The 23,618-nt window shown below is 52.8% G+C and overlaps 10 protein-coding genes across 10 annotated transcripts; 7 read left to right on the plus strand and 3 right to left on the minus strand.

Annotated features, from left to right (window-relative positions):
• Positions 1–138: 138 nt before the first annotated feature.
• PG998_007559 (uncharacterized protein) lies at positions 139–1,602 on the plus strand (the record flags this gene model as incomplete). Its single annotated transcript, XM_066874375.1, has 7 exons — positions 139–249; positions 318–354; positions 416–645; positions 702–931; positions 992–1,122; positions 1,192–1,470; positions 1,550–1,602. The coding sequence occupies 7 exons, from the start codon at positions 139–141 to the stop codon at positions 1,600–1,602; spliced, it is 1,071 nt and encodes a 356-aa protein (XP_066730320.1).
• Positions 1,603–1,695: 93 nt separating this feature from the next.
• Positions 1,696–2,445, plus strand: PG998_007560 (catalase; the record flags this gene model as incomplete). Its single annotated transcript, XM_066874376.1, has 1 exon — positions 1,696–2,445. The coding sequence occupies one exon, from the start codon at positions 1,696–1,698 to the stop codon at positions 2,443–2,445; it is 750 nt and encodes a 249-aa protein (XP_066730321.1).
• A 91-nt stretch (positions 2,446–2,536) lies between these two features.
• On the minus strand, positions 2,537–3,557 carry PG998_007561 (uncharacterized protein; the record flags this gene model as incomplete). Its single annotated transcript, XM_066874377.1, has 3 exons — positions 2,537–2,934; positions 3,009–3,190; positions 3,250–3,557. 3 exons carry the CDS (start codon positions 3,555–3,557, stop codon positions 2,537–2,539), a joined length of 888 nt encoding a protein of 295 aa, XP_066730322.1.
• A 1,183-nt stretch (positions 3,558–4,740) lies between these two features.
• Positions 4,741–6,460, plus strand: PG998_007562 (amino acid permease; the record flags this gene model as incomplete). The annotated part of the gene is made up of 3 exons (XM_066874378.1): positions 4,741–5,217; positions 5,283–5,395; positions 5,449–6,460. The coding sequence occupies 3 exons, from the start codon at positions 4,741–4,743 to the stop codon at positions 6,458–6,460; spliced, it is 1,602 nt and encodes a 533-aa protein (XP_066730323.1).
• A 735-nt stretch (positions 6,461–7,195) lies between these two features.
• On the plus strand, positions 7,196–7,484 carry PG998_007563 (uncharacterized protein; the record flags this gene model as incomplete). The annotated part of the gene is made up of 2 exons (XM_066874379.1): positions 7,196–7,296; positions 7,352–7,484. 2 exons carry the CDS (start codon positions 7,196–7,198, stop codon positions 7,482–7,484), a joined length of 234 nt encoding a protein of 77 aa, XP_066730324.1.
• A 702-nt stretch (positions 7,485–8,186) lies between these two features.
• Positions 8,187–10,961, plus strand: PG998_007564 (ATP-dependent DNA ligase; the record flags this gene model as incomplete). Its single annotated transcript, XM_066874380.1, has 2 exons — positions 8,187–8,831; positions 8,892–10,961. 2 exons carry the CDS (start codon positions 8,187–8,189, stop codon positions 10,959–10,961), a joined length of 2,715 nt encoding a protein of 904 aa, XP_066730325.1.
• A 57-nt stretch (positions 10,962–11,018) lies between these two features.
• PG998_007565 (uncharacterized protein) lies at positions 11,019–12,112 on the minus strand (the record flags this gene model as incomplete). Its single annotated transcript, XM_066874381.1, has 2 exons — positions 11,019–11,526; positions 11,592–12,112. 2 exons carry the CDS (start codon positions 12,110–12,112, stop codon positions 11,019–11,021), a joined length of 1,029 nt encoding a protein of 342 aa, XP_066730326.1.
• A 1,546-nt stretch (positions 12,113–13,658) lies between these two features.
• On the plus strand, positions 13,659–14,792 carry PG998_007566 (uncharacterized protein; the record flags this gene model as incomplete). Its single annotated transcript, XM_066874382.1, has 1 exon — positions 13,659–14,792. One exon carries the CDS (start codon positions 13,659–13,661, stop codon positions 14,790–14,792), a length of 1,134 nt encoding a protein of 377 aa, XP_066730327.1.
• Positions 14,793–15,227: 435 nt separating this feature from the next.
• On the minus strand, positions 15,228–15,997 carry PG998_007567 (uncharacterized protein; the record flags this gene model as incomplete). The annotated part of the gene is made up of 3 exons (XM_066874383.1): positions 15,228–15,469; positions 15,536–15,827; positions 15,995–15,997. 3 exons carry the CDS (start codon positions 15,995–15,997, stop codon positions 15,228–15,230), a joined length of 537 nt encoding a protein of 178 aa, XP_066730328.1.
• Positions 15,998–16,482: 485 nt separating this feature from the next.
• PG998_007568 (DNA polymerase epsilon subunit 1) lies at positions 16,483–23,449 on the plus strand (the record flags this gene model as incomplete). The annotated part of the gene is made up of 5 exons (XM_066874384.1): positions 16,483–17,096; positions 17,198–17,340; positions 17,390–19,702; positions 19,744–21,711; positions 21,756–23,449. 5 exons carry the CDS (start codon positions 16,483–16,485, stop codon positions 23,447–23,449), a joined length of 6,732 nt encoding a protein of 2,243 aa, XP_066730329.1.
• Positions 23,450–23,618: the final 169 nt, after the last annotated feature.

Consider the following 23,618-nt stretch of genomic DNA (forward strand, 5'->3'; position numbering starts at 1 on the left):
TACCAAATCACATCCTCTTCATATGTCTTGTTTGCTACTAAGCTGACTCTTCTCCCCCCGAACTGTGTCGCTGGCTCTAGAATTTGGTTGAACGACAATGCGGCTATGGCGACAAAGCAACTCCAAATTGTTATCGCGATGGGTGTCACATTCTCTCTCGCCACCTGCGCAATTGGATTGCGAATACCGGCCAGGAAAATCACCAAAGTTGATTTGTGGTGGGATGACTACTGTTGTATGGGGGCTTACGTGAGTCTCAGACCTACTCGCAGTATCCCTTCTATACGGATTTGCAGCTGGCTGATACCATGTGATAGTTCTTTGCTGCTGCATGGGGAGCACTCATATTACTATGTAAGACTCTTGATTGTACATCACTACTGTTGCCATCGATTTTACTAATTGAGCTTGGTAGGGATCAGTAACGGGCTGGGCCGCCACCTCGATGATGTTGAAGACCCCAAAGAAGTGGCCTTCCGGACCGCGAATTTACTCACTTTCTTCCTTCAGCTGGCATACACCTACTCCATCACACTCATCAAGTTCGCAATTCTAGCCTTCTACTGGCGTGTATTCAACACTTCTTCCATCCGAAGGCCCATTATCATTCTAGCGATACTAAGTGGCGCATGGCTATTGGCAAGGGTGAGGAAGCACCGTATATGACTTCAGATCGACAGAGATACTGATGGAATTTCCAGACTTTACTTACGATATTTCACTGTGTCCCAGTGCAAGCCTTCTGGGACGTGGATATAGAAGATGCTACGTGTCCGATTAGCGACCCTAAGTATCTCTTCTGGTCTACTTTAGCACATTTCATACTCGACTTCGTTATTATTGTGCTTCCCATTGTCGAGATCCGTAAATTGCAGCAGTTTTCGAGATTGCAAAAAATTGGTACCAGTGCCTTATTTGCTTTTGGTATACTGTAGGGTTTCCCCTTCCTGTCTTGCATATCACACAAACATCTTGCTCACATTCTCATTAGGGTTTGTGCCGCATCGCTTGTTGTGGTCGTTCTTGCTAAAGACTTTAACGCATCATCTAAAGATATGACTTGGAACATGGCAGATATTATGTTGTGGGCCACTGTCGAGGTGAATCTATCCGTGGTCTCAGGTTAGTTTCTCAACTACCACCCCCATAAAGGAGATGGAGGTGACGCCGCGTTGCTAAAACTTACTTCAGCCTGTCTTCCACTATTTCGGCCTGTGTTTGTCACGGTGAAGAAGAACTCTTTGCATATCTCCAAGGCAGAGTCAGGCGCCTACAGACTTCCCAGTGCGAGTAGCTCTTCTTCAAAGTATGATAGCGGCGGCACGGCGGCTCCGTCGGCGGCTCCGTCTGAGGCTCCGCTGTCGAACTTTGATCGGGACTCCAGGGGTTGGATGCGGGATCGAGTTACAACAGGTGGGCATCACGAGAGTAGCATACCGAACTTCAGTGCAAAGCCCAGAAGTATCCGCGGTCAGTGTTATAAGATAAATAGCCCATTGGAGGTCCCAAATCTTCCTGAAGGGGCAAACTTCATATAAGATATTACCAGGTTTCGCAAGCATTATGCTAGCCGCCTATGCAGAGCAGCCTGCAAATGAATGACGTCAGTGATTTTAAGTCTCAGTGACAATATGCGACTAAGAATCAGGCACATTAATCAATTGAACAAACTGCCAAAACGCGAAAATCAGCAAAATGGACAATTGGGAAGAAACCGTGCTGTCCTCGCGACACATCCATAACCGGATCGGAGGCCGTGCCGGAAAATCAAAAGCAGGCGACAAGTCTCACGGTGGCGGCGCGTTCGATGTGCGCAAGAGTTTTGGCACATACGAAGTCAAGGTCGGAAAAGGGAAGCAGGCGTCCTCTTCTAAACTGGAAATCCTTCGGCTCACGGTGGACGGCAAAGGCGTGATTGGGGATCTGCGCCTGGAAGGGGCATTGACGGCCACTGTTTTGATGGCGGGCAGCAGGAAAGCATTGAACATCATTGTCAACGGTCTCGCTGAAGCCAATGTAGCTCCTGGCGAGGCAACTGGATTGGATATTCTTGAAGCTGGAAACGGGGACGTCGACCGGGTTCAGAGTGATAACACAGACGATTCTGGCGATCCAGATGTTGATGGGACAGACGGTTATGATGCAGGTGGGGAGAGCCAGCCTCGAGAGGAGCGACAGCAAGGCCGGCTCGAAACCTTCGAGAAGAACAGCTTCAGATCTCCCAAATTCTGGCTTCGATTTCAAGGACACAGCTCTCGACCAGATGAAGCAGTCCATTCTGGCAGCGGGTACCTCGTCTTCTCTGGTAACGACTGTCGCAAATTCGATGGCACAATCAGCTGTGATGCTCTCAGTTGGGACAATAAAAAGGTAACAGGCTGGAAGACCATTTCAAGGTCCGAACGGGATATATTCATGCTATGGAATAACGTAACGGTGCGATAAGCGCATTAGAATCATAGTCTCATGGCGTGGCCGACCAATGTAGAACGCTACATGGAAGCTGTAAAAAGCCACGCAATGACACCACGCCCAGTCAAGTGACGGAAATGCTCTTGGTGACCTCCTCGAGGCTTTCCGCCAGTTCTGTCATCCTTTTGCCCTTCGACCGTACATCTTCAAGTGTATCCTTGCCCAGTGGGAGTCGCAGCCCAAGTTCTTTCCCCTCCAGCATGCCAGTGCCATCGACGGCCTCGACAATGCGCAACGCGGCCTGTTCGACGCTACCGCCTTTGGCCATGTACGATTCCACGTCCATCATGTAACGCACCACCCTCTCGGTATAAGAGCCCTTGTAGCAGTCACTGAAGGGGGTCTCGATCGCACTGTCCTGAAGAGTGGTATCGGTGAATCGGGTAGCCAAGGCGCCCGGCTCGACGAGGAGAACACGTATACCAAAGGGCGCGAGCTCGGCTTGGAGAGACTCGGATATCCCTATGGATGCATGGTCAGCATATGGGGCCAGGCGGCACTCTCTTTCCGTGGTGTCAACCCAGGGGGCCACTTACCTTCAAGCGCGTGCTTGGTGGAAGCGTAAATGCCAATGCCGGGTAGGGAGTTGATGCCGGTGGAGCTGCCGATGTTGACAATGGTCCCGCTGCCTTGGGCGCGCATCGATGGGATGACGACCTTGGCGGTACGGATGGGACCCAGGGTGTTAACCCTGAAGTTGCGGTTGATGTTCTCGATGCTGCGTACGAAGAATTACTGCTCAGCATCGAAGTAGTGGTGGCATGCGTATTCCTTTACCTGACATCCTCAATGGTTCCGGCCAAACCAAAGCCGGCGTTGTTCACCAACACATCCACCTTGCCGTGTCGCTGAATGGCTTCGGCGATCTGAGACTCCAGGGCGTCGCTCCCAGTGTCAATCTGCGCCCACGTACCTCCCAGGTTCTCGAATTCCTGGGTAGATGCGTCCTTGTTCACAGCGGACCTCCGGCCGGCTATGACGGCGTGCCCGGCAGCCAATGCAGCTTTGGCAATCCCGAGCCCGAGGCCTCTCGAGGCGCCTGTGATCAGCCACACCTTGGGAGCGCTCGTCGCGGAGACAGTCATTTTCGAGATGGTGTTCTCCAGGTCCGGTATTCAGTACTGTTTCTATCAACGAAAATAGATGAGATGTGCAATAGAGACGACAGAGTGCGGGTGTGCGGCCTTGCGAAACTCGGGGAGACATGCACGGCTTTAAGTACACCTCACAGCTAAAAGATGTCCTAACCCATCTCCTGCCGACCTATCCTCATGTCTCAGAGGAGCATCTTGAGGTTGCTTTTTTCGAGGCTGGAGTCCGTGTGTTGGGCGGGTGCGGGCCGGACGCTGCCCCTGATTGGAGTCTGGCGTGATTGAACCTCCGTAGACGGGACAATTCCAATGATACATGAGACCGATTAACATGTCAGATCTTAGTAACTCCCAGGCACGTGCCCGAGCATACCGAACATTCACAATGATATAATTACACAGAGGCGGCGATCGCTTTGCCTGCTGTCATCGAGACTGGTAATCTGGCTGCAGAGAGACTCGAGCGCCCAAGCTTTGAGACACACCTTCATCAAAACACGCGGCTTGCGGCATAGCATAAGCAATCATAGTTGGTCCAGAGGATTACTGGTTCCGCCGGCGACGGAGCTTGGGTCCGGCCGAGGGCGCAAGTATTCATCTGACGGAGAGACAATTAATTATGTTGTTATGTGAGTCGCTAGGTGTTACGAACGTGGCAATCGGTATGCAATTATGGGATATGAAATCGACTTACTAGCTTATAAGCGCTTCTCTGCATATCTCGCTTATCGCGCTCATCGGCCCTTTCGCGACCTTCAATCTGGCAATCGATAGCGATGTTGCTTGGCTGTTCCTCCGTACTGGAGTCGAACCACGGCTGCTTCCTTGGTACGGCCATGACAGCCAATCACTAGGCCAACATCTGTCGGGTTGCGGGGCGCCGGCGATCACGTCATGACCGCGGTTGCTCTCAGCAAACCCGTTCAAGCCCATTGCTCCAGAAATCCAGGCCCTCGGGGGTCCTCACCGAGCGGCAGCCCCCCACTGCAATGCCAGAATGGGGGTTGGGGGCGGAGGAGCAGAACTGCTATCACGTCTTTCGGATGACGTGCCCACGGTGAGGCCTTTACGGTCTATATACTAATATGCCCACTCTAAAACGCTGATATCCTTTTCGCCTCTGTCCCTGCGAACCTTTTCTGTCCGCCATCCTCAGACCCGGGCGGACATACCCAGGATGTACAGCCCCCAGAAGGACGAAACGGCCGCGCCACTGGCTGATGTGGCGCAGGGCGACGCTCTGGATGACTTCCGGGCCATCGACCCTGACAGTGGTGTCAGGCGAGGGTTAAAGACAAGGCATCTGAGTATGATGGCTCTGGCTGGCATCATTGGCCCCGGCCTTCTTGTTGGGGCCGGAGGCGCTCTGGCGAGCGGCGGTCCAGCGTCCCTCTTGATCGGATTTGGTGTCATCGGCATGGTCGCCTTTAGCATCATGCAAAGCCTCGGCGAGTTGACGACGTTGTATCCCAGTGGTGGTGCCTTTACCAAGCTGGCTGATCGCTTCGTCGACAAGGCTTTTGGGGTGGCTGTGGGCTGGAACTATTTTATTATCTGGGTTGCGGTGCTTTCCAACGAGTACAACGCCATTACCAGCGTATTGGTCTTCTGGAGCGATCGAGTCCCTGTATGGGGATGGTTTCTAATTTTATGGGTATGGGGCCTTGTTCACACTTCCAAACTCGCCGGTGACCGGTTACTGACTGACAAGGGTTGCAGTTTCTATTCCTGGGCTTTCAACTGCTCGGAGTCGAGACATTTGGCGAGGCCGAGTTCTGGCTGGCACTGATCAAACTTCTCGGTCTGACAACGTTCTTCCTCTTCGCTATCATGTTCGTACATCCGCCGCCACACAACCTTCTGCATGCAACTGACACGTTCGAAGTTATGCCGCTGGGGGCGTCAAAGGAGCCGATGCGATAGGCTTTCGATATTGGAACAACCCAGGCCCATTCGTGGGGGGCTTTCGCGGCGTGGCCGCCGTCTTTGTGTTTTGCTCGACCTTCTACGCCGGCGTAGAATCGGTCGCGGTCGCGGCCACCGAGACGAAGAACCCCAGAGTAGCAGTGCCCTTGGCTATTCGCCAAGTTTTCTGGCGCATTGTCTTCATCTACATGGGGTCCGCGTTCTTCTTCGGACTTACCTGCCCCTCGAATGCTGAGGGCCTAGTGAGTGGCGAAAGTCGCGCGCTGAAAAGCCCCATGACCGTTGCGATCCAGATGGCTGGTTGGGAAGGCGGCGTACATCTAATCAACGCGTTCATCCTCGTCACGTGTCTGTCTGCTGTCAACAGCTCCATCTACGTTGGATCGCGCACGCTTTTGTTCATGGCGCAGGATGGCAAAGCGCCCAAAATCCTTGGCAAGACAAACAAGCGCGGTGTTCCCTGGGCCGCGATTGTCTTCACAAACGCCAGCGGCGCGCTGTCGCTGATGAACATCTCCACCGGCGCCGGCGAAGCTTACCAGTACATTGTCAATCTTAGTGGTGTGTCGGCATTCTTGGTCTGGGGCTCAATATCGTTCATCCACATCCGCTTCCGCAAAGCGTGGCAACTGCAGGGCTACCATGTCCACGACCTGCCGTTCATCTCGTGGGGCTATCCGTGGAGTGCCTATTTTGGCCTCGGAGCTAATACCTTTCTGGCCCTTGTCCAAGGCTGGACGACGCTGAGCCCCTTCAATGCTGGCAACTTCGTTGATGCGTACATCTTGTTACCCCTCTTTCCCATCATCTATTTTGGATACAAGATCGCCCGGAAGACTCGCTTCTGGCGGTTGGACGAGATCGATCTGCAGTCAGGCCGACGTCGTGACCTTGACGAGGCTAAAGAGTTGGCCGACGGAGAGCTTGGTGGGCGAAGAACCCTGTGGCAGAAGCTAGTGAGGAATTTCTAGGTTCGGCGCGTTATCAGGGGCGTACAACTTGGATAACAGCGACAAACAGACACGCAAACAGCTTCAAGCATTATGACATTAAAGTGCACTATATGACTTCCCCTCGTTCATTTTCCACCTTTTCGAGAACTTAAGCTTAGGCTAGTCGAACGGAAACGCAATGCCCGCCGATTGAACGTTCTGCACAATTAGCATTGAGGGACCAAACTCAGTCTGACAGGAGTGAAAGCATCGGACAAAGCGATTTAGCCTATGCACTACTGCATGGCATTCTATTTCCATTGACATGAATAGCATGAATTGGATTTGGATTGTGGCCTCGCCTTATGACAGACAAGCGACGACAATTTTTAAGGTGGACGTTCAACAGCCCCGACACACCTTGCCAGCAAGGTGCCGAAACAATGTAGGGTAATTAGGTAGACGCATGGAGATGTTGAGTCGTGACCACGCAGACCGTCGACTTCGGTGGCCGGTTTTCCTCGCAGGGCGCATAGCTTTGAGTGATGAAGATGTGTCGACTGGCCATCCCAATGGCCATGAAATGAATATATAAACCAGTGTTTGGACGATGGAATTGAGCCTGCTTCGATCATCAGCATCAGCAACCAGCTTCAGCATCAACAGCAATACTAACAGCCTCACTCGTGCCACCGTCCTCTTCTTCGCTTCTCTCTTGCTTCTCCATCATCAATCATCTACCTACGGTTTCTTCCAAAACCCCCTCAAGCCAAAATGCAGTTCCTCAGCATCATCATTGCCTCCATCGCCACCGCCGCGGCTGCTCAAGGTACCCAGGGTGGTGTTTGCCCTAGTGGAACCTACCAATGCTCGACGTCAGTATTCCATCTCTGGAGTGTTTAGAATAGCGGTGACACCTTACTAACATAGCGGACGCAGCACAATGAATGGAACCTCGACCGTCCAGGTCTGCAATAACGGCAACTGGGTTGTTTCCTCCATCTGCGCCAACGGCTGGCAGTGCCAGATGGACGACTCTCAGGGCGCTACCTGCCGCCACTAGAGAGACATCCATTGCGCTGTGGTCCATCAGCTTGGCTGCGATAAGCGAGCAACGGACGGCGAAATAGCCCTTTTTTGTTGCAATCTCTATTCAACATGGATTCGTGTTTGACACGGGGGATGAGGAGGTACTTGCAGTGGTTTCATAAGTATTATCGGCCACTCATTTATTTGGATTTACTGTACACGTGGGATTGGACAATGCGAGGTGCATGACTGCCACCGGTACGATCGTTTGAAAGGAGGCATATCCTTGGGTGTTGGATCGATTGGTCTTTCAGTCATGCCATACATATTTGAGAAGATTGGAGAATTGATGTTGCTCTTCTGACCCCCAAAACTTCATAACCTGACTATGCAAACATAAGATGTCTCGTAGTACAGTGGAAGTCTAGTTACTGGCTGTCGAGATTCAAGGTGGCTTGCAAAAAGAACGCTGGTCAGCATACAGGGGGGTCTAGCGCGATAAGCGAATGTACCATTTTTATGCATATGCGCCTCCCTTGGTTGCATCATCGATCTGCGTGCACGCTGCGTCGTCCACCGAGCATCAGACCCAAACTACTGCCCAAACCTCCTGGCGCTCTGAGGTGTTGGCCAACACGAATTACAACTCCGCTCGCTTAGTCTTGGAGGTGTCTGCCTGGTATCCAGCATTCGTCACAGCTATGCAAGAACAGTTGCGGTTGTCAAAGCCACAACAATGCCAAGCCCATCAAAGAAGAGGAAGCTGAACAATGATGGCAAGCAGCCACCTTTGCCTTCGAGAGGCTTGGAGTACTTTTTCTCTAAGCAGAAGCAGAATGGTGCCACGCAGCACCAGCAGCAGCAGCAGCAGCAACCGCCGATTGATCAGCCAGATGATGATGCACGGCCAGATCATGAGCTGACTGACGAGGAACTGGCCCGGAAATTACAAACCCAATGGGACCAGGAAGACGCGCAACGCGCGCGAGATGCTGCCAACCCGCCGCCAGAGTCTTCTAAAGGCCCAGGAGCAGTCGCCAAAGGCTCGATAGATCCGGAGGAGAAGCCTCAGCATGCGCCCATCACTCTATCAGCCCAAGATAAGAAGGGAACTTTATCACTCCAGTCAATTGCGACATCGTTTGATACCGTGTCCGAGTCCATCCCCTTCGATGAAAGTCCCTTAACCTTTGAGCCTTCTAAGTATATGCGTTCGCTACAAGATCACTGGAGATCCGAGGGAGGTGATGCATCCTACGCGCTTTTGACTCGCTGTTTTATCTTGATTAACAGCACGTCGAGTCGCATCAAGATTGTAGATACACTGGTCAACTGTCTGAGGGTACTCATAGAAACTGACCCCAGCAGCCTGCTCCCAGCTGTACGTCCTTCCCTGCTATTCGATAAGACGTCTTTATTGTCGTAACTAATGTTGATGCAGGTATGGCTGGCCACCAATTCCATATCACCTCCGTACATCTCGATGGAGCTGGGCCTGGGCGGATCGGCCATCTCCAAAGCCCTCAAACAGGTGTGTGGCCTGGATCAAAGATCCTTGAAGGCAATCTTTGATAAGCACGGCGATGCTGGCGATGTTGCGTTTGAGGCCAAGAAGAAACAAAGCTTCACCCTGCGAAAACCTAAACCGCTCACTATCAAAAGTGTTTACCAGTCGCTTGTAAAAATCGCGACCAGCCAGGGTCAGGGAAGTGCTGAAGTGAAACAACGCATTGTCGACAGGCTCCTGCAGGATGCACGCGGTGGTGAAGAGTCTCGATACGTTGTACGGACTCTTTGTCAACATTTGCGTATCGGCGCTGTAAAGACGACCATGCTAATTGCGCTGTCGCGAGCGTTTCTGCTATCACGCCCAGCTGATGCAGACTTCCCCTTGCGTTCCACGGTGGAGTTATCCAAACTGAAGAAAGATGAGCTGGCAGAAGTCTGGAGCCGACCGGAGGAGATTGTCAAGGCGTGTTTCGCTCGGCGGCCGAACTACAATGACCTTGTACCAATCTTGCTAGAGACTGGGGTCTGTGACGAACTACTCATGCGCTGTGGATTGACGATACACATCCCCTTGAGACCTATGCTGGGAAGTATTACCAGAGATCTCTCAGAAATGCTCACGAAGCTACAAGGGCGCGACTTCGCCTGTGAATACAAATATGACGGACAACGAGCTCAAGTACATTGCGACGAGAATGGGAAAGTTTCAATCTTCTCAAGGCACTTGGAGGTCATGACAGACAAGTACCCCGATCTTGTCGAGTTGGTTCCCAAGATCCGCGGCGAAGGGGTCACCAGCTTCATCATGGAAGGTGAAGTTGTCGCCGTGGACCAACAGACAGGCGAGTTGAAGAACTTCCAGACCCTGACAAACCGCGCGCGCAAGGACGTAGTCATTGGCGAGATCACCATCAGTGTCTGCCTGTTTGCCTTTGATCTTATGTATCTGAATGGACAGCCTCTCCTCGACAGACCTTTTCGCGAGAGGCGGGATATGCTCAAGTCCCTTTTCGTCGAGGTACCACACCATTTTACGTGGGTCAAGAATATGGATGCGACTTCCCAGGACTCAGAGACTGTGCTAGAGTTCTTCAAGTCAGCGACAGGGTCGAAATGCGAAGGCATCATGGTGAAGATACTTGACAATCTCCTAGACGCGCCCGTGCCGCCGGTCAATGCGCAAGAAGGAGCACAAGAGGATGTCGTGACGAGTGGGCCTTCCGCGCCATCTAAGTCGAATGGCAGGATAACGAAAGGGAAAGGAAAGGGGAAGGCGAAAGCTAGCGAGTCTGCTGGCGAGAAGAAGCCGCCGTCGCGTCGCAAGCCGTTGCTGGCCACCTACGAACCCGACAAACGTCTAGACTCCTGGCTTAAGGTGAAGAAGGACTACAGTGCGTCTTTCGATACGCTTGACTTAATTCCGGTCGCCGCTTGGCACGGATCCGGCCGCAAGGCCAAATGGTGGTCTCCCATACTTCTTGCAGTACGCAACGAGGAAACTGGTACATTGGAGGCTGTATGCAAATGCATGAGTGGGTTCACAGATGCCTTCTACAAAGCCAATAGGAAGTTTTACGACAATGAGTCTGGGGAAATTGAAGATGTCGGACATGAAGTTGCAAGAAACAATGCCGACGACAACGAGGACAAGAACTCGTGTCACCAAGGTGAGGGGAAGTACAAGAACACCCGCAAGACGCAACCCGGCTTTGTCGAGTACAGTGGTCACCCCGACGTATGGTTCGAGCCACAAGAGGTATGGGAGATGGCATTCGCGGATATAACGTTATCACCAACGTACACAGCAGCTATTGGTCTAGTGAGCCAGGACCGAGGGCTTAGCCTTCGCTTTCCGCGATTTTTACGCAAGCGGGAGGACAAAAGCATCGAGGAGGCGAGTACAAATGAGTTTCTTGCTGGGCTATGGAGGAAACAGGAAGCCAAGGCACCTGCCGCCACAGTCAAAGAGGCAGATGAGGAGGAGGAAGACCTATACAATTGAGCTAAATTTGGGTTCTAATTCACGATATGTTACTTTTTAACTGCTACGTCTCAACTCTTAGTCCTTCCATCCGCGGTACACAATCCTGCATCCGTACTTCTCGCCCTTCTTCAACAGCTGCTGGTTCTTCCACCCATCAACGTTGATGGCGTTCACGTAACGGCTGGGCTCAACGCAGAAACCGCTCCGAACGGAACGCGCCGGCACGCCGCTAACCTCAGGCACGTCGATGTACTTTCCAGTGTAAAACTGGAATGCCGGCTCGGTGCTAAGGACCTCGAGATTGACCTTGCTTCTCGTGTGGCGCGCAGAAACAAGCTTGGTGAGAGATCTGGACCGAGTATCGATCGGCACGGAGCTAGGAGAGGCAGATGGGTCGACGACGAAGCAGTCGTCAATGTCCGGGTCGGTGGGGCCGAGGAGGAATTTCGAGTCGGTCTTGACCTTGGGGAATGTCGTAGGTTCGCCGGTGGGGATGCCGCTATCGTCAACGGGAAGGTAAGAGCTCGTGCACAGCTGGACTTCCGTGTTATCGATCTTAGGGTCGCCGGAAAGGTTGAAGTATCTGAACATATGGTCAAGATTAGCATAGCATTCGTATCAGTCTGCAACATGTGAATGTTTACGTACGAGTGATTCGTCATGTTGATGGCGGTCTCGTCTGCGCCACTGACCAGCTCCGCCTCGTACTCCATGCCCAACACCGTCACGTTCTTCCCGTCGATCTTTTGGGTGCCCGTCGTGTAGGTTATGGTGGCGAGGACCTCGCCGGGGTAGCCCATGTCGCCGTCCTCGCTCCGCAGCTTGAACTGGACGCTCTCGCCACCCTCGTCGAGCTTGACGCCCGGGATCTCCCTTAGGCCAACGGGCGTGGGCCCGTCCCACACCCGCTTGCCCCAGCCCTTGTCTCCGCCGTGCAGGCTGTTGGTCTTGTCATTTGCCTTGAGCGGGTAAGACTTGCCGCCGTTGATGGAGTTGAGCTTGGCGCCGCTCACGCGGTTGGCGACCCGTCCGATCGTCTCGCCGAAGAAGGGCCCGTTGTGCGACACGTAGAGCTCCTGCGTTGGGAAGCCTTGGACGATGTTGGTGCCGTCGACCTTGAAGGTCTTGATGATGGCGCCCAGGGGCAGGAACTCGATCTCGGAGGCCATGTTTTCCGCTAGGATGTTCCTGTTTCGTGTTTGAGTGAAGAGTTGTGAGCTGCTACTACACTGTAAAAGACTGTTAGGATGGATGGGGAGGGCACAGGATTTGTTTGAGCCTTGAGATGTAAGTTGATACGATGCTAACTTTATTCTGGGCGGCTCTGGACATAGATTTATGTATTTCTATCCACACGTGGTCTAACAGAGGAAATCACGCATCTCGTATGACGGTCGTGGCAAGTATGAGGAGTACAAATGCCATGACGACGACGCGAGTTTCAATTCAGGCTATTTGCAGAGCTTCCTGCCTTGACAGCTTGTTGGCGGTCGTGGTGGGGTTAGGCGGGGTAATTTGGAGATAGGAAGCCATAAAGTTGGGGGCTGTACAGTAGGGGTGTTCGGAGGGGGATAAATGGGAACATCAGATTGTTGGAAGACATGGTGAGCAGGTGAGGCAGAAACGGTACCTACTGCATCTTCTGTATGTGTCTAACTACCTAGTCACATCCCGATGGCTCGATTGCTTTTCTTCTTCTTCTTCTTCTTCTTCCCCTTCTTCCCCACTCTCCAACCCCCAAAAGTGACACCCGAGTGGGAGGCGCGTTTCTGAGCGCTCATCTCAAGGTAGACAGACGGCCATGACTTGGAAGATCAATGTGCCTGCATCTGCATGCACGTCCGTGTCAGAGCCCGCCGATTTTGGTGAGAAGTTAGGTTTGGCTTCTGTGCCTTTCCCAGCCGCTCATCTGAGGGTATCGCTGTGGATGATGTCAGACAAAAGGGGTATTCAATGCGGTGAATGCAATCGGACAGACCTTTGACCCTAAGTAACTTTAGTACGTCTGTCGAACCCGTAATCGTGCCGCATGAACGTCGATGATGCAGAACAGATGACAGAAGGAACATAAGAAAACTGAGAAGCCTGCAGCGCTGTACGTAGCAGAGGCTGTTTGTACCTACACTGTCTAACCACCTCTTTCCAATCCCCATTCTGGGCGTCTTGCTCCGACCACCAATCCGGACCTGGAACCAAACACTCACCGTCAGCACGGGACCCTTCAACCATCAAAGCCTCTCGACTCGAGTTTGGGGCGTGTCAAACCAACCAATTAATTGCCCACATGTGCAGTACTGGCTGTGGTCTGCTGGTCTGTTTTCCCTTGACCTTCTGCCCCGGCTAAGTCAAGTACGAATATACGCACCATACACCAGTTGGCACCTGCAACCTCCCGCCCCGATTCGCCCGATGACCAACCACGAATGCACCTGATGGACGACTGAACCCCTGGGATCCCGACTCCATGCTACATTCAATTATTCGATACCTTAAGGAACAACATACCTAACGCAACCGTGCTCTTAGCTGCGACTTCTGCGGTTTCCTCTTCATTGATCACCAACAGTTCGAGCCCAAACTCGATTGATCTTGCCTCTCTCCTGCTTGGACGCAAAAGGCCCAGACTCGGAAGTACAACTCTACCCCATATTCACCCAACTACCAAGAATCGATATCCATTCTCGAATTGATCTGCAGCCACCAAGCTGAGTTACTATGACGGGCTCAGGCACACCCCCGGGTTCGCAGTCCACACCAAAACGCAAGAGGGACGATGTTGTCAACGAGCAACGCCAGGCCTCAGCAGCCAGCTCTACTGCCAGCACATATCCCTATATCACCAATATGATCTTCTCCTTTGAGGCACCAACCCTTCCACCATCTGAACCCGAAGACGGCAACAACAGTCCCAGGACAAAGGTTGCCCACCAGTTTCGCGATTTGGCTTTGGTGGAAAGCGGGGGTGGGGTCAGCGCATCAACCAAGCCTAGTATCCTGGCGGGCGCGGACGCGGCCGGCAGCGAAAACGGTAAAAGCAACGACAGCAGTGACGCCAGCCCTGCAGCAGAACACACCCATCTCCAACAAACTGGCCGACCACGCTTTGCAACAGCGCCTGAAGTCTTCGGCTTCGATGGTGCAAGGGGTTCCAATTCCAGCAATAGCAATACAGGCAGCAACAGCACCAGCAGCATGGACCAGCAAATGGACGACGATGGCGACGCCAACTTGCGCAAGCGAGTGAAGATGCCAGATGTCGATACCGTTGCAGCTTTTGGGACAAACAGCAAAGCAAGCTCAGACTCGGCCGGCCCGATAGGGATTGACGCGTCTGGGAGGCTCAGTTTCCAAGGAGTTGACCCCGGGATCGTGAAGGCCAAGTACGGAAGTTCGGGACAGCTTAAGAAGTCCTATCCTTCCATTAACCGGCTTACTGATTCCAAGTCCCGCAGTAGAAGAAGGACAGGAACTCCACCTCTTCACTTGTCACGACGAAAGGCAGTCGAGACAAGCATAGAAGAGGACACGGCTGTGGTCGATCCCATTCGTGCCGCTCTTACGTGGCACGAGGATGAGATCACGGTGTACGATGCAGAGGACAAAGATGACGACGGAACCGGATTGAATGGCATCGGCTTCAAACCCACAGCCGCTGTTGCCTATGCGCGCGCACAGAAGCGCCGACAGCAGCTCTCGGAGTACAGAAAGCGCGAAGAGAGCGATGCGCGCGCCCGCAGAAACCAGAAACGCAGGGAACAGCTCGGCGAAGCCGCGGTTCTGAAACGAAGTCATTCCATGATACGGGTGCACTTCTCGGAGGCAGAGCCTGAGGCAGTAGTCATGACCTGAAAGAGATCTTGGAACACGAGCGACAATGGACTGGAGTTCAGGAGTTTAACCACGATACCACTATTTGCACAAAAGTCTGACGAGGAGCCGGGAAATACCCGTTTTACATATAGCTCTGGCTCAAGACCAGCTTCTCGTTTATGCTTTGCCCCAACGGTGTGGGTAAAATAGCTATAGTACAATATGATTCGAGCACCCCTTGATTGCGAAAGTGCTGCTTCTCGTATGATGCTTTCTGTAGACAAGTAATAACCTACCAGTCTGATAATTGTCATACCGACGGAGTAAGGGGTTTCAAGGTAATTTTAATTTTACAGTGCTGGTTATACTAGATATTCCCTGGCAGCGCTTTCGCCACTATTGCGAGAAATGTGAGAAAGAAGCAAGGCTGCATTTAAGTCGCCGTGCCCACTGGATGCAAGAGAAATCATAGCATCACCAGAACTTGTACCACCTCCTCGCAGCCTCTTCCTTGGCCTTCTCAGCGGCTTCTTTTCGCTTCCTTGCCGCTTCCTCAGCCAGTTTCATTTTTTCTGCCTTTTTACGATCCATGACTTCTACGACCCTTGCCATGGCGGCCTTCTCTTTTCTTCTCATAGATTGGCAATACTCCCAGCCGACCAGACTGGATATCAAGAAACCGCCGACGCCCCAGTTCGCAGCCTTGGAGAACTTGCCTGCAAATGTGTATACTTAGAAATGCCATAACCGAGGCTGATGACGTGCAGGAACCCATTACTCACCTCCAGCTATCAACCTGCCTGACCCAGTTACGAAGCCCGTGACTATGCCGGTCATGAAGCCTTCTCTTGCACATGGTATTTGATGTATTCTGTACCAATCGTCTTTCTTTATGGTCTTGAACCCTTCCGATACGGTTGGCCGCTTGCCGCCTCCTTCCTGCGTCTGTGGCGCTGCATTGCTGCTTGCCGTCGATATGCTGCCGTCTCGGTCCTCGGGCTTGGAGCCGTGGAAGATTTCGTATACTTGGGGTTGGTCTACGTGGTCGGGGGTGCCGTAGCTCCGGGCGGAGGACTACGGACGTGTGGCGGTCTCTCGTTGTCTTGCGCCATGGTGGATTGTGCGTGGTCGAGAACCGCTGGAGCTGGTGGTGGTTCGACGACGAGTCCTCGAATTTTGGGCGCAATCGAAGGTTTCCAAGTGCCAAGGTACCTGTCTATACACTCACAAAAACCACTAACCATTTTGAGGCCAATTCAATGGGAGCTATGACGCGCGAGTAGGAGGGGTGCACGCATATGCCATATGGTATGCATTTAGAGGGGCTTTTCCCTGCATGCATCTGTCAGTGGAAAACCACTTTAGTTCGGCGACCCGAACGCGCCGTGCAGCGCAAGTCAGACGCGTCGTTTCTGCGCGCCGCGTTTTAGTGGATTTCGGCTTCTGCATGGAGATTGCCCATGTTGGTTTTCTGGTACATGCCTTTTCCTGACTGATACTCGCTCACTATTCCGAAGTTGCCAAGGGCTCTTGAATACCCTGTTCTTTAGATTCTTGCGTACCAGTTGGGTAGGCTTTCACTTCCATTGGCGCATCTCATGATTATAAGTGGACGTGATTTCTCAAGTCTATGACCCTTGAGCCTTTCCCTTTTCTTTAACGAGGGACAGTGTTCCCCCTGAACCTGCCTCACATCCCACCGGCCAGATACCACGGGGGACCATCCGCCATGCCGAACACGTCACTCCGAAGGCAGCCCACCAAGGGTGTTGCCCGCCGTGGCGGCAAGAAGGCCTTCCACGGCGGCCGCCCCCAGACCTTTGCCGCCTCCTCGCGCGCCGAAGGCACATCCGCTGACGAAAAGGCGGAGCGGGCCGCCCTCGCCCACCAGATCGACGAGTCCATGGGATATGCGCGGTACGAATCGGGCCGCAAGAAGGAAGGGTGGCTTGTCAACTTGCAGCCGACGACGCTGGGTCTCGAGGACGGTGACGGCGGTCGCGCTGCCCTGGACTGCTACTTCATTGAGGAGGACGGCAACACTTTCAAGGCCTCGTTCGAATTCGAGCCCTATTTCCTGATCGCGGTGCGGCGAGGGCACGAGAGCGAGGTCGAGGAGTGGGTGAAGCGGGCTCCCGGCGGCGGCGTGGTGAAAACAGTCAAGAAGGTAGAGCGAGAGGACCTGAACATGCCGAACCACTTGCTGGGGCACCGGAGAACGTTCCTGCAACTCAATTTCAGAAACGTGAATGACCTGATGGCGGCGAGGAAGGATATCCTGCCCCTCGCTGAGAAGAACCGCAAGGCGATGGATGCTGCTGATGTGTATGCCGAGGTTGCTGCGTAAGTAGTACCCCCTATATCCTTGCAAGAATCCGCGGCGGTATTACGATGAAGATAAGGTCCAAGGGAAGAATGGGAACCGGTTGCTAACAGGAACACAGCGAACAAGCCGGCTTCGACCTTTTTGACGATTCACGAGACGACGATAGACGAAATAATGCTTCTTTTGCCGATGCAAGCGACTTCATTGTCGATATAAGAGAGTACGATGTTCCGTACCATGTAAGAGTAATGATGGATACAGGTTTGTTTCTCGACCCAGACACATATATTGTGATACTGACAAGAACCAGACATAAGAGCCGGACGATGGTACTTCGTCGAGGCCAAGCATGGCGTAACGACAATAACTTTGAACGAGGAGAGATTGGCACCAGCAGATCCGGTTGTCATGGCCTACGATATCGAAACCACAAAGCTGCCCCTTAAATTTCCAGATGCGGCGGTGGATCAAATCATGATGATTTCGTACATGATTGATGGTCAAGGTTTCCTCATCACAAATCGAGAGATCGTGTCTGAGGACATTTCCGACTTCGAATATACCCCCAGACCCGAATACGCCGGACCGTTTATGATCTTCAACGAGCCTGATGAGAAGGCGGTGATAGAACGCTTCTTCCTCCATATCAAAGAGGCGCGACCTTCAGTTATCGCCACTTACAACGGAGATTTCTTCGATTGGCCGTTCGTGGAGACAAGAGCAAGCATCAACGGGATCGACATGTATCGCGAGATCGGCTGGAGGAAGGACAACGAAGACATCTACAAGTGCACGTACGGTGTACACATGGACTGTTTTGCGTGGGTAAACCGAGACTCCTATCTCCCCCAAGGATCTCGTGGTTTGAAGGCCGTCACCGTTGCCAAGCTTGGCTACGACCCCGACGAACTTGATCCGGAACTCATGACACCATATGCAGCCGAAAGACCACAGACTCTGGCCGAGTACTCCGTTTCCGATGCTGTCGCGACATATTATCTCTATATGAAGTACATCCACCCCTTTGTGTTCTCGCTCTGTACGATTTTGCCACTGGGTGGTGATGACGTGTTGCGCAAGGGAACAGGTACACTTTGTGAGATGTTGTTGATGGTGCAGGCCTACCAAAAGAACATTGTTATTCCAAACAAGTACATTGCTCCGAAGGAGTCGTTTTGGGACGGTCATTTGCTAGATGCCGAGACATACGTCGGTGGACATGTTGAAAGTATCGAGGCTGGCGTGTTTCGAGCAGACATCCCGGTCAACTTTGCGGTAGACACTACAGCTATCGACGAGCTGCTCAACGACCTAGACGCTGCCCTGAAGTTCAGCATTACTGTCGAAGAGAAGAAGTCTTTAGACGACATCACCAATTACGAGGAAGTTAAAGCCCAGATCGTAGAGAGGCTGATGAAGCTCAAAGAGACACCGAACCGGAGCGAGAACCCTCTGATCTACCATTTGGATGTCGCTTCCATGTACCCAAATATCATGACGACTAACCGACTGCAGCCGGATTCTTTGATTCCAGAGTCGGACTGCGCAGCATGCGATTTCAACCGACCCGGCAAGACCTGTGATAGGAGGCTGCCTTGGGCTTGGAGAGGTGAATACCTGCCCGCCAAGCGCGACGAGTACAACATGATTCGACACGCATTGGAAAATGAGAGGTTTCCTGGCCGGTTTCCCAACTCTCCAATGCGGTCGTGGTCCGAGTTATCAGAAGAAGAGCAGGCCAGCCTCGTAAGAAAGCGTTTGACGACGTACAGTCAGAAGGTCTACCACAAGATCCGTAATCAGACTACCATTGTGCGAGAGGCCATCATCTGCCAGAGAGAAAACCCGTTTTATGTCAATACTGTCAGAGACTTCCGAGACCGACGTTACGACTACAAAGGCCAGACCAAGGTCTGGAAAGGCAAGACGGAAGCCTTACGGTCATCTGGCGCTCCGAGCTCTGAGGTCGAGGCTGCAAAGAAGATGATCGTACTATACGACTCTCTTCAGCTTGCTCACAAAGTCATTCTCAACTCGTTCTATGGTTACGCCATGCGAAAGGGTTCGCGGTGGTATTCTCTGGAAATGGCTGGTGTCACTTGTTTGACCGGTGCTACTATCATTCAACTTGCCAAAGAGCTCGTCGAACGGCTTGGTCGACCACTTGAGCTGGATACCGATGGTATCTGGTGTATGTTACCAGCCACCTTCCCCGAGAATTTTGCCTTCAAGATGAAGAACGGCAAGAAGCTTGCGATCTCGTATCCTTGTGTCATGTTGAACCACAAGGTACATGCCAAGTTCACAAACCATCAATACCAGACGCTTGTCGACCCCAAGACTTTCAAGTACGAGACACACAGCGACAACTCCATTTTCTTCGAAGTGGACGGTCCCTATAAGGCCATGGTGTTGCCTACCTCAAAGGAAGAAGACAAGAACTTGAAGAAGCGGTATGCCGTCTTCAACGATGACGGTAGTCTGGCTGAGCTGAAGGGTTTCGAGGTCAAGCGTCGTGGTGAACTGAAGCTCATCAAGATCTTCCAGCAGCAGATCTTCAAGTTCTTTTGGAGGGAACAACGCTGGCAGAATGTTACGGTGCTGTCGCCAAGGTTGCAAACAGGTGGCTGGATGTGCTGAACACCAAAGGAACAACGCTAGCAGACGAGGAACTCATTGACTTGATTTGCGAGAACAGAAGCATGTCGAAGACACTCGAAGAGTACGGTAACCAGAAGTCCACTTCTATCACAACTGCCAAACGCCTGGCCGAGTTTCTTGGCGAGCAGATGGTCAAGGATAAGGGGTTGAACTGCAAGTATATTATCTGCGCCAAGCCGCGCAACGCGCCCGTAACCGAGCGTGCCATCCCTGTTGCGATTTTTTCGGCTGAGCCCGAAATCAAGCGCAGGTTTTTGACCAAGTGGCTCAAGGAAGAGCCATCAGATACAGATCCTCGGGCGCTCCTCGATTGGGACTACTACCTGGAGCGTCTTGGGTCGGTCATCCAGAAGCTCATTACTATCCCGGCTGCGCTGCAGAAGGTGCGGAATCCAGTGCCGCGTGTAGCGCATCCCGACTGGCTTCAGAGACGAATCAACATCAAGGACGACAAGATGAAGCAGAAGAAGATGACGGATATGTTCAGCAAAGGGCCATTAGAGGATATAACGAATCTCAATGGACCACGGCTTGAAGACTTGGAGGACTACGGTGCGAACCTTCTGAAACCAAAGAGTACCTCCGCTGTCATCAGCGCTTCGCAACCTGCCCAGACAAAGCAGAAGCGTAAATCACCCGAGCCCGAAAAGGAGAGCGTCGATCCCTTTGCTGCTCTCCCCAAGACGATGCCCGATCCCTCCGAAGACTATCCTGCTTTCCTCGAGTACCAGAAGCAGAAGTGGAAGATCCAGAAGGCTGCTCGTGTACGACGACGCCACCTATTCGGTGAGCGCCGTGGGAATGTAGGCAGCAACATCCAGCAGACGTTCCGTAACCAAGCAGAGGTCACATTTAGGAATACGTGGCAGCTTCTGCAGCTCAGAGCGACTGACAACCCCGGTATCGTAAACGCATTTGTGTTGATTGATGCCAAGATTCACACGCTCAACATCAAGGTGCCGCGGCAAGTGTTTCTGAACCTCAAGGCCAAAGACCTGCCCGACATTGAGGTCGACGGCTGCGAAGCGGAGCAGGTCAACCATACCTTACCGAATGGGCACTCCTCGACACATCTTTTCAAGCTCACAGTCCCTGAGGAGATCTACTTTGCCGAGGCCGAGAAGTTCTCTCTGCTCTTCAATCACCCCAGTGTTGAGGGCGTATACGAGCGACAAGTTCCCCTGAACATTCGAGCAGTCCTGCAGCTGGGAAACTTGACCACCATCGACGAAAGCCAACCCGGTGTGCTGGGCAAGGGATTGGAGCAAGGCTTCGACTTGAACAGCCTGATGCGGCCCATCAAGAACAAGACAAGCTATCTCGCAACAAACCCGCTGGCTTACCTGTACATCTCACACATCACCGCGGGCGAACGGCAGATATTCGGCATCTTTTCTTCGGCTGGAGAGCAGGCTCACATTGTCATTCTCCAGAAGAACAAAGACGCTGGGTCCGATCTCCCTAATGTTTCGAAGATCTACAACGAGTTGATGACCAAACGCATTCAAGAGGCAGAGGATGACTCGTGGCAGGCGTGTTTCAAGTATCAAAGTACATTGCAGTTCAAGGTCACCCAAGTCACGACACGCAGAAAGGCGCATCTAGAGGTTGGCGACTTGATCAAGAAGATGAAGAAGGATGAAGTCAGGCCATTGATGCTTGTGGTTCAGTCATCGCAGCGCAACCAGCTCATCCATGACGTTCCAGTCCTTTCTGATTTCCCTATCCTGCCATTGAAGTCTGACCAAGCCGATGGTCTGCTCCCACCGTTAGGCTGGCAGTCGGTAATCGCAAAACGTCTTGTGACTCACTATCTCAACCTCGGCGCCTGGATCCAGCATCTTACGAACCTTGCCAAATATGGCGACATCCCGCTCTGCAATCTAGAACGGGACGATCCTCGTTTCCTCATTGACATCGCGTACGCTCGTCGACTGCAGACGAATAACGTCGTTCTCTGGTGGTCCCCGGGTCCCGTCCCGACCACGCTGGTTATGAGCAAGATGATGTCACAGGCCCCTTGGACACTGTATCCATGCCCTCTGTCAACAATCCTGGTACCTATGCTTCAGTGTGCATTGACCTTGACGTTCGGAACCTCGCCATTAACACCATTCTGACCTCGTCCCTAATTAACGAACTCGAAGGCGCGAACTCCATCTCGTTCAACCCTGCTACCGACTCGAGCGGCGCCGACGGCACAGACACCTTGTACTCAGAGAATGCGTTCGCCAATGCAGGTGTTCTGGTCCTTCGTGAGATGGTCAAGTCGTGGTGGGCTGAGGCTTGTAAGGGCAGCACGATGGCAGATATCCTCGTTCAACACCTGGTCCGCTGGGTTGAATCGCCGGATAGTTTCATGTACGACCGTGCTCTGCACTACTACGTGCAGATGATGTCACGCAAGGCCCTGTTGCAACTCATGGCGGACTTTAGACGTGTAGGATCTCAGGTGGTATTTGCCAATTCGAACAGATTACTCCTGCAAACCAGCAAGTCCGAGGTGGGCAATGCCTATGCGTACAGCCAGTACATTCTCAAGAGTATCAAGAGCAAGCCCCTGTTCCATTTCATTGACCTAGAAGTCAAGGAGTACTGGGACTACCTTGTTTGGTATGATGAGTTCAACTACGGTGGAAAGGCTTGTCAAGAGGTCATCGAGGCCGAAACCCAGCAACTCGAGGTCATCATGAACTGGCAGATGAAGATGTTCCTGCCGATACGCCTTCAGGATATCTTCCAGAACTGGGTTGTTGAGTTTATTGAGATCATGCATGCATTGAAGCGACCAGGGGCACTGAACGGCGGTGATCCCAACTCCACGCCACGACTGACACAACTACCTATCAAGGATGGAGAGGAAAGCGAAAGAGATGCGATCATCTTGACGAAACAATTTGAAAAGCCACTGAAGAAGGAGATCAAGGGTCTGCTCGCCACTCAAGCTCGCGAGCTCCTGCACCCTGAACTCGCATCCGACTGGTCTTTCCCCGTCCTGCCAGGAACTCAAGACAACCTGTCCCGTTTTTCGAACGAAGATTCGTCGGCCGCTTCTAAGTCCAAGAAGACCAAGCGTTTTACAAACAAGAACGCCGTACTCGAGCTTGTAAAGTCGCTCATGCAGGTCCTGTCTCTGGACAAGAACATCACAACGGAGGCTCGCCTACTCCGCAAGGAGCTCCTCGCCTTCTTCGACGTGCGCGAGTTCTCCAAGGAGGCGGCGTTCGCGAACCCGTCTTCGTCGCTCAAGATCGCGCAGTGGAGCTGCTCCGAGTGCACGCTGGCGCGAGACTGGGATCTGTGCCGTGACGAGGCGCTGCTTCCAGGCATGGCATCGGTGACGGCCAACTTAGCGGCCGATGCGCCTGCTGGGCAGATTCAAGGGGAGCTGCGCCGAGCTGCTGCGGCCAAGAGTTGGCGCTGTGGGTTCTGCGACGCAGAGTTTGACCGGCTACGCGTCGAGGAGCGGCTCATGGCCGACGTCGAGCGTGGCGTCGTCGAATGGACCACTCAGGACGTGAAGTGTACCCGCTGTGGCGGTGTTCGCCTCAACGAGTTCGCTGAGCACTGCACCTGCTCCGGCGCCTGGGGCGAGAGCGTCAAGCGCGAGGACATGCTAAAGAGGCTTGCGGTGTATCAGGGGGTGGCGGAGTGGTTTGGCATGCGCATGTTGACAGCGGTGGTGGAGGAGGTTTTGGGGAGCTTGTAGTTTGATGTTATCATCCCGTTGCACATTGATTGCTGGCATGTTTGACGCCGTTGCTTGCATAGCTGGTGTTTGGGTGTTTGATTTTTGGGCTTTGGTGTCGGAAACCGCGGTCTAGTCAATGGGCGTATGGAGATAGTAATGCCCTAATCATTTCCAAGTCATATTTTCT

Source organism: Apiospora kogelbergensis, assembly GCF_038363985.1.
Source record: "Apiospora kogelbergensis strain CBS 113332 chromosome Unknown utg000005l_segment0_segment0, whole genome shotgun sequence".
NCBI classification, from domain to species: Eukaryota; Fungi; Ascomycota; class Sordariomycetes; order Amphisphaeriales; family Apiosporaceae; genus Apiospora; species Apiospora kogelbergensis.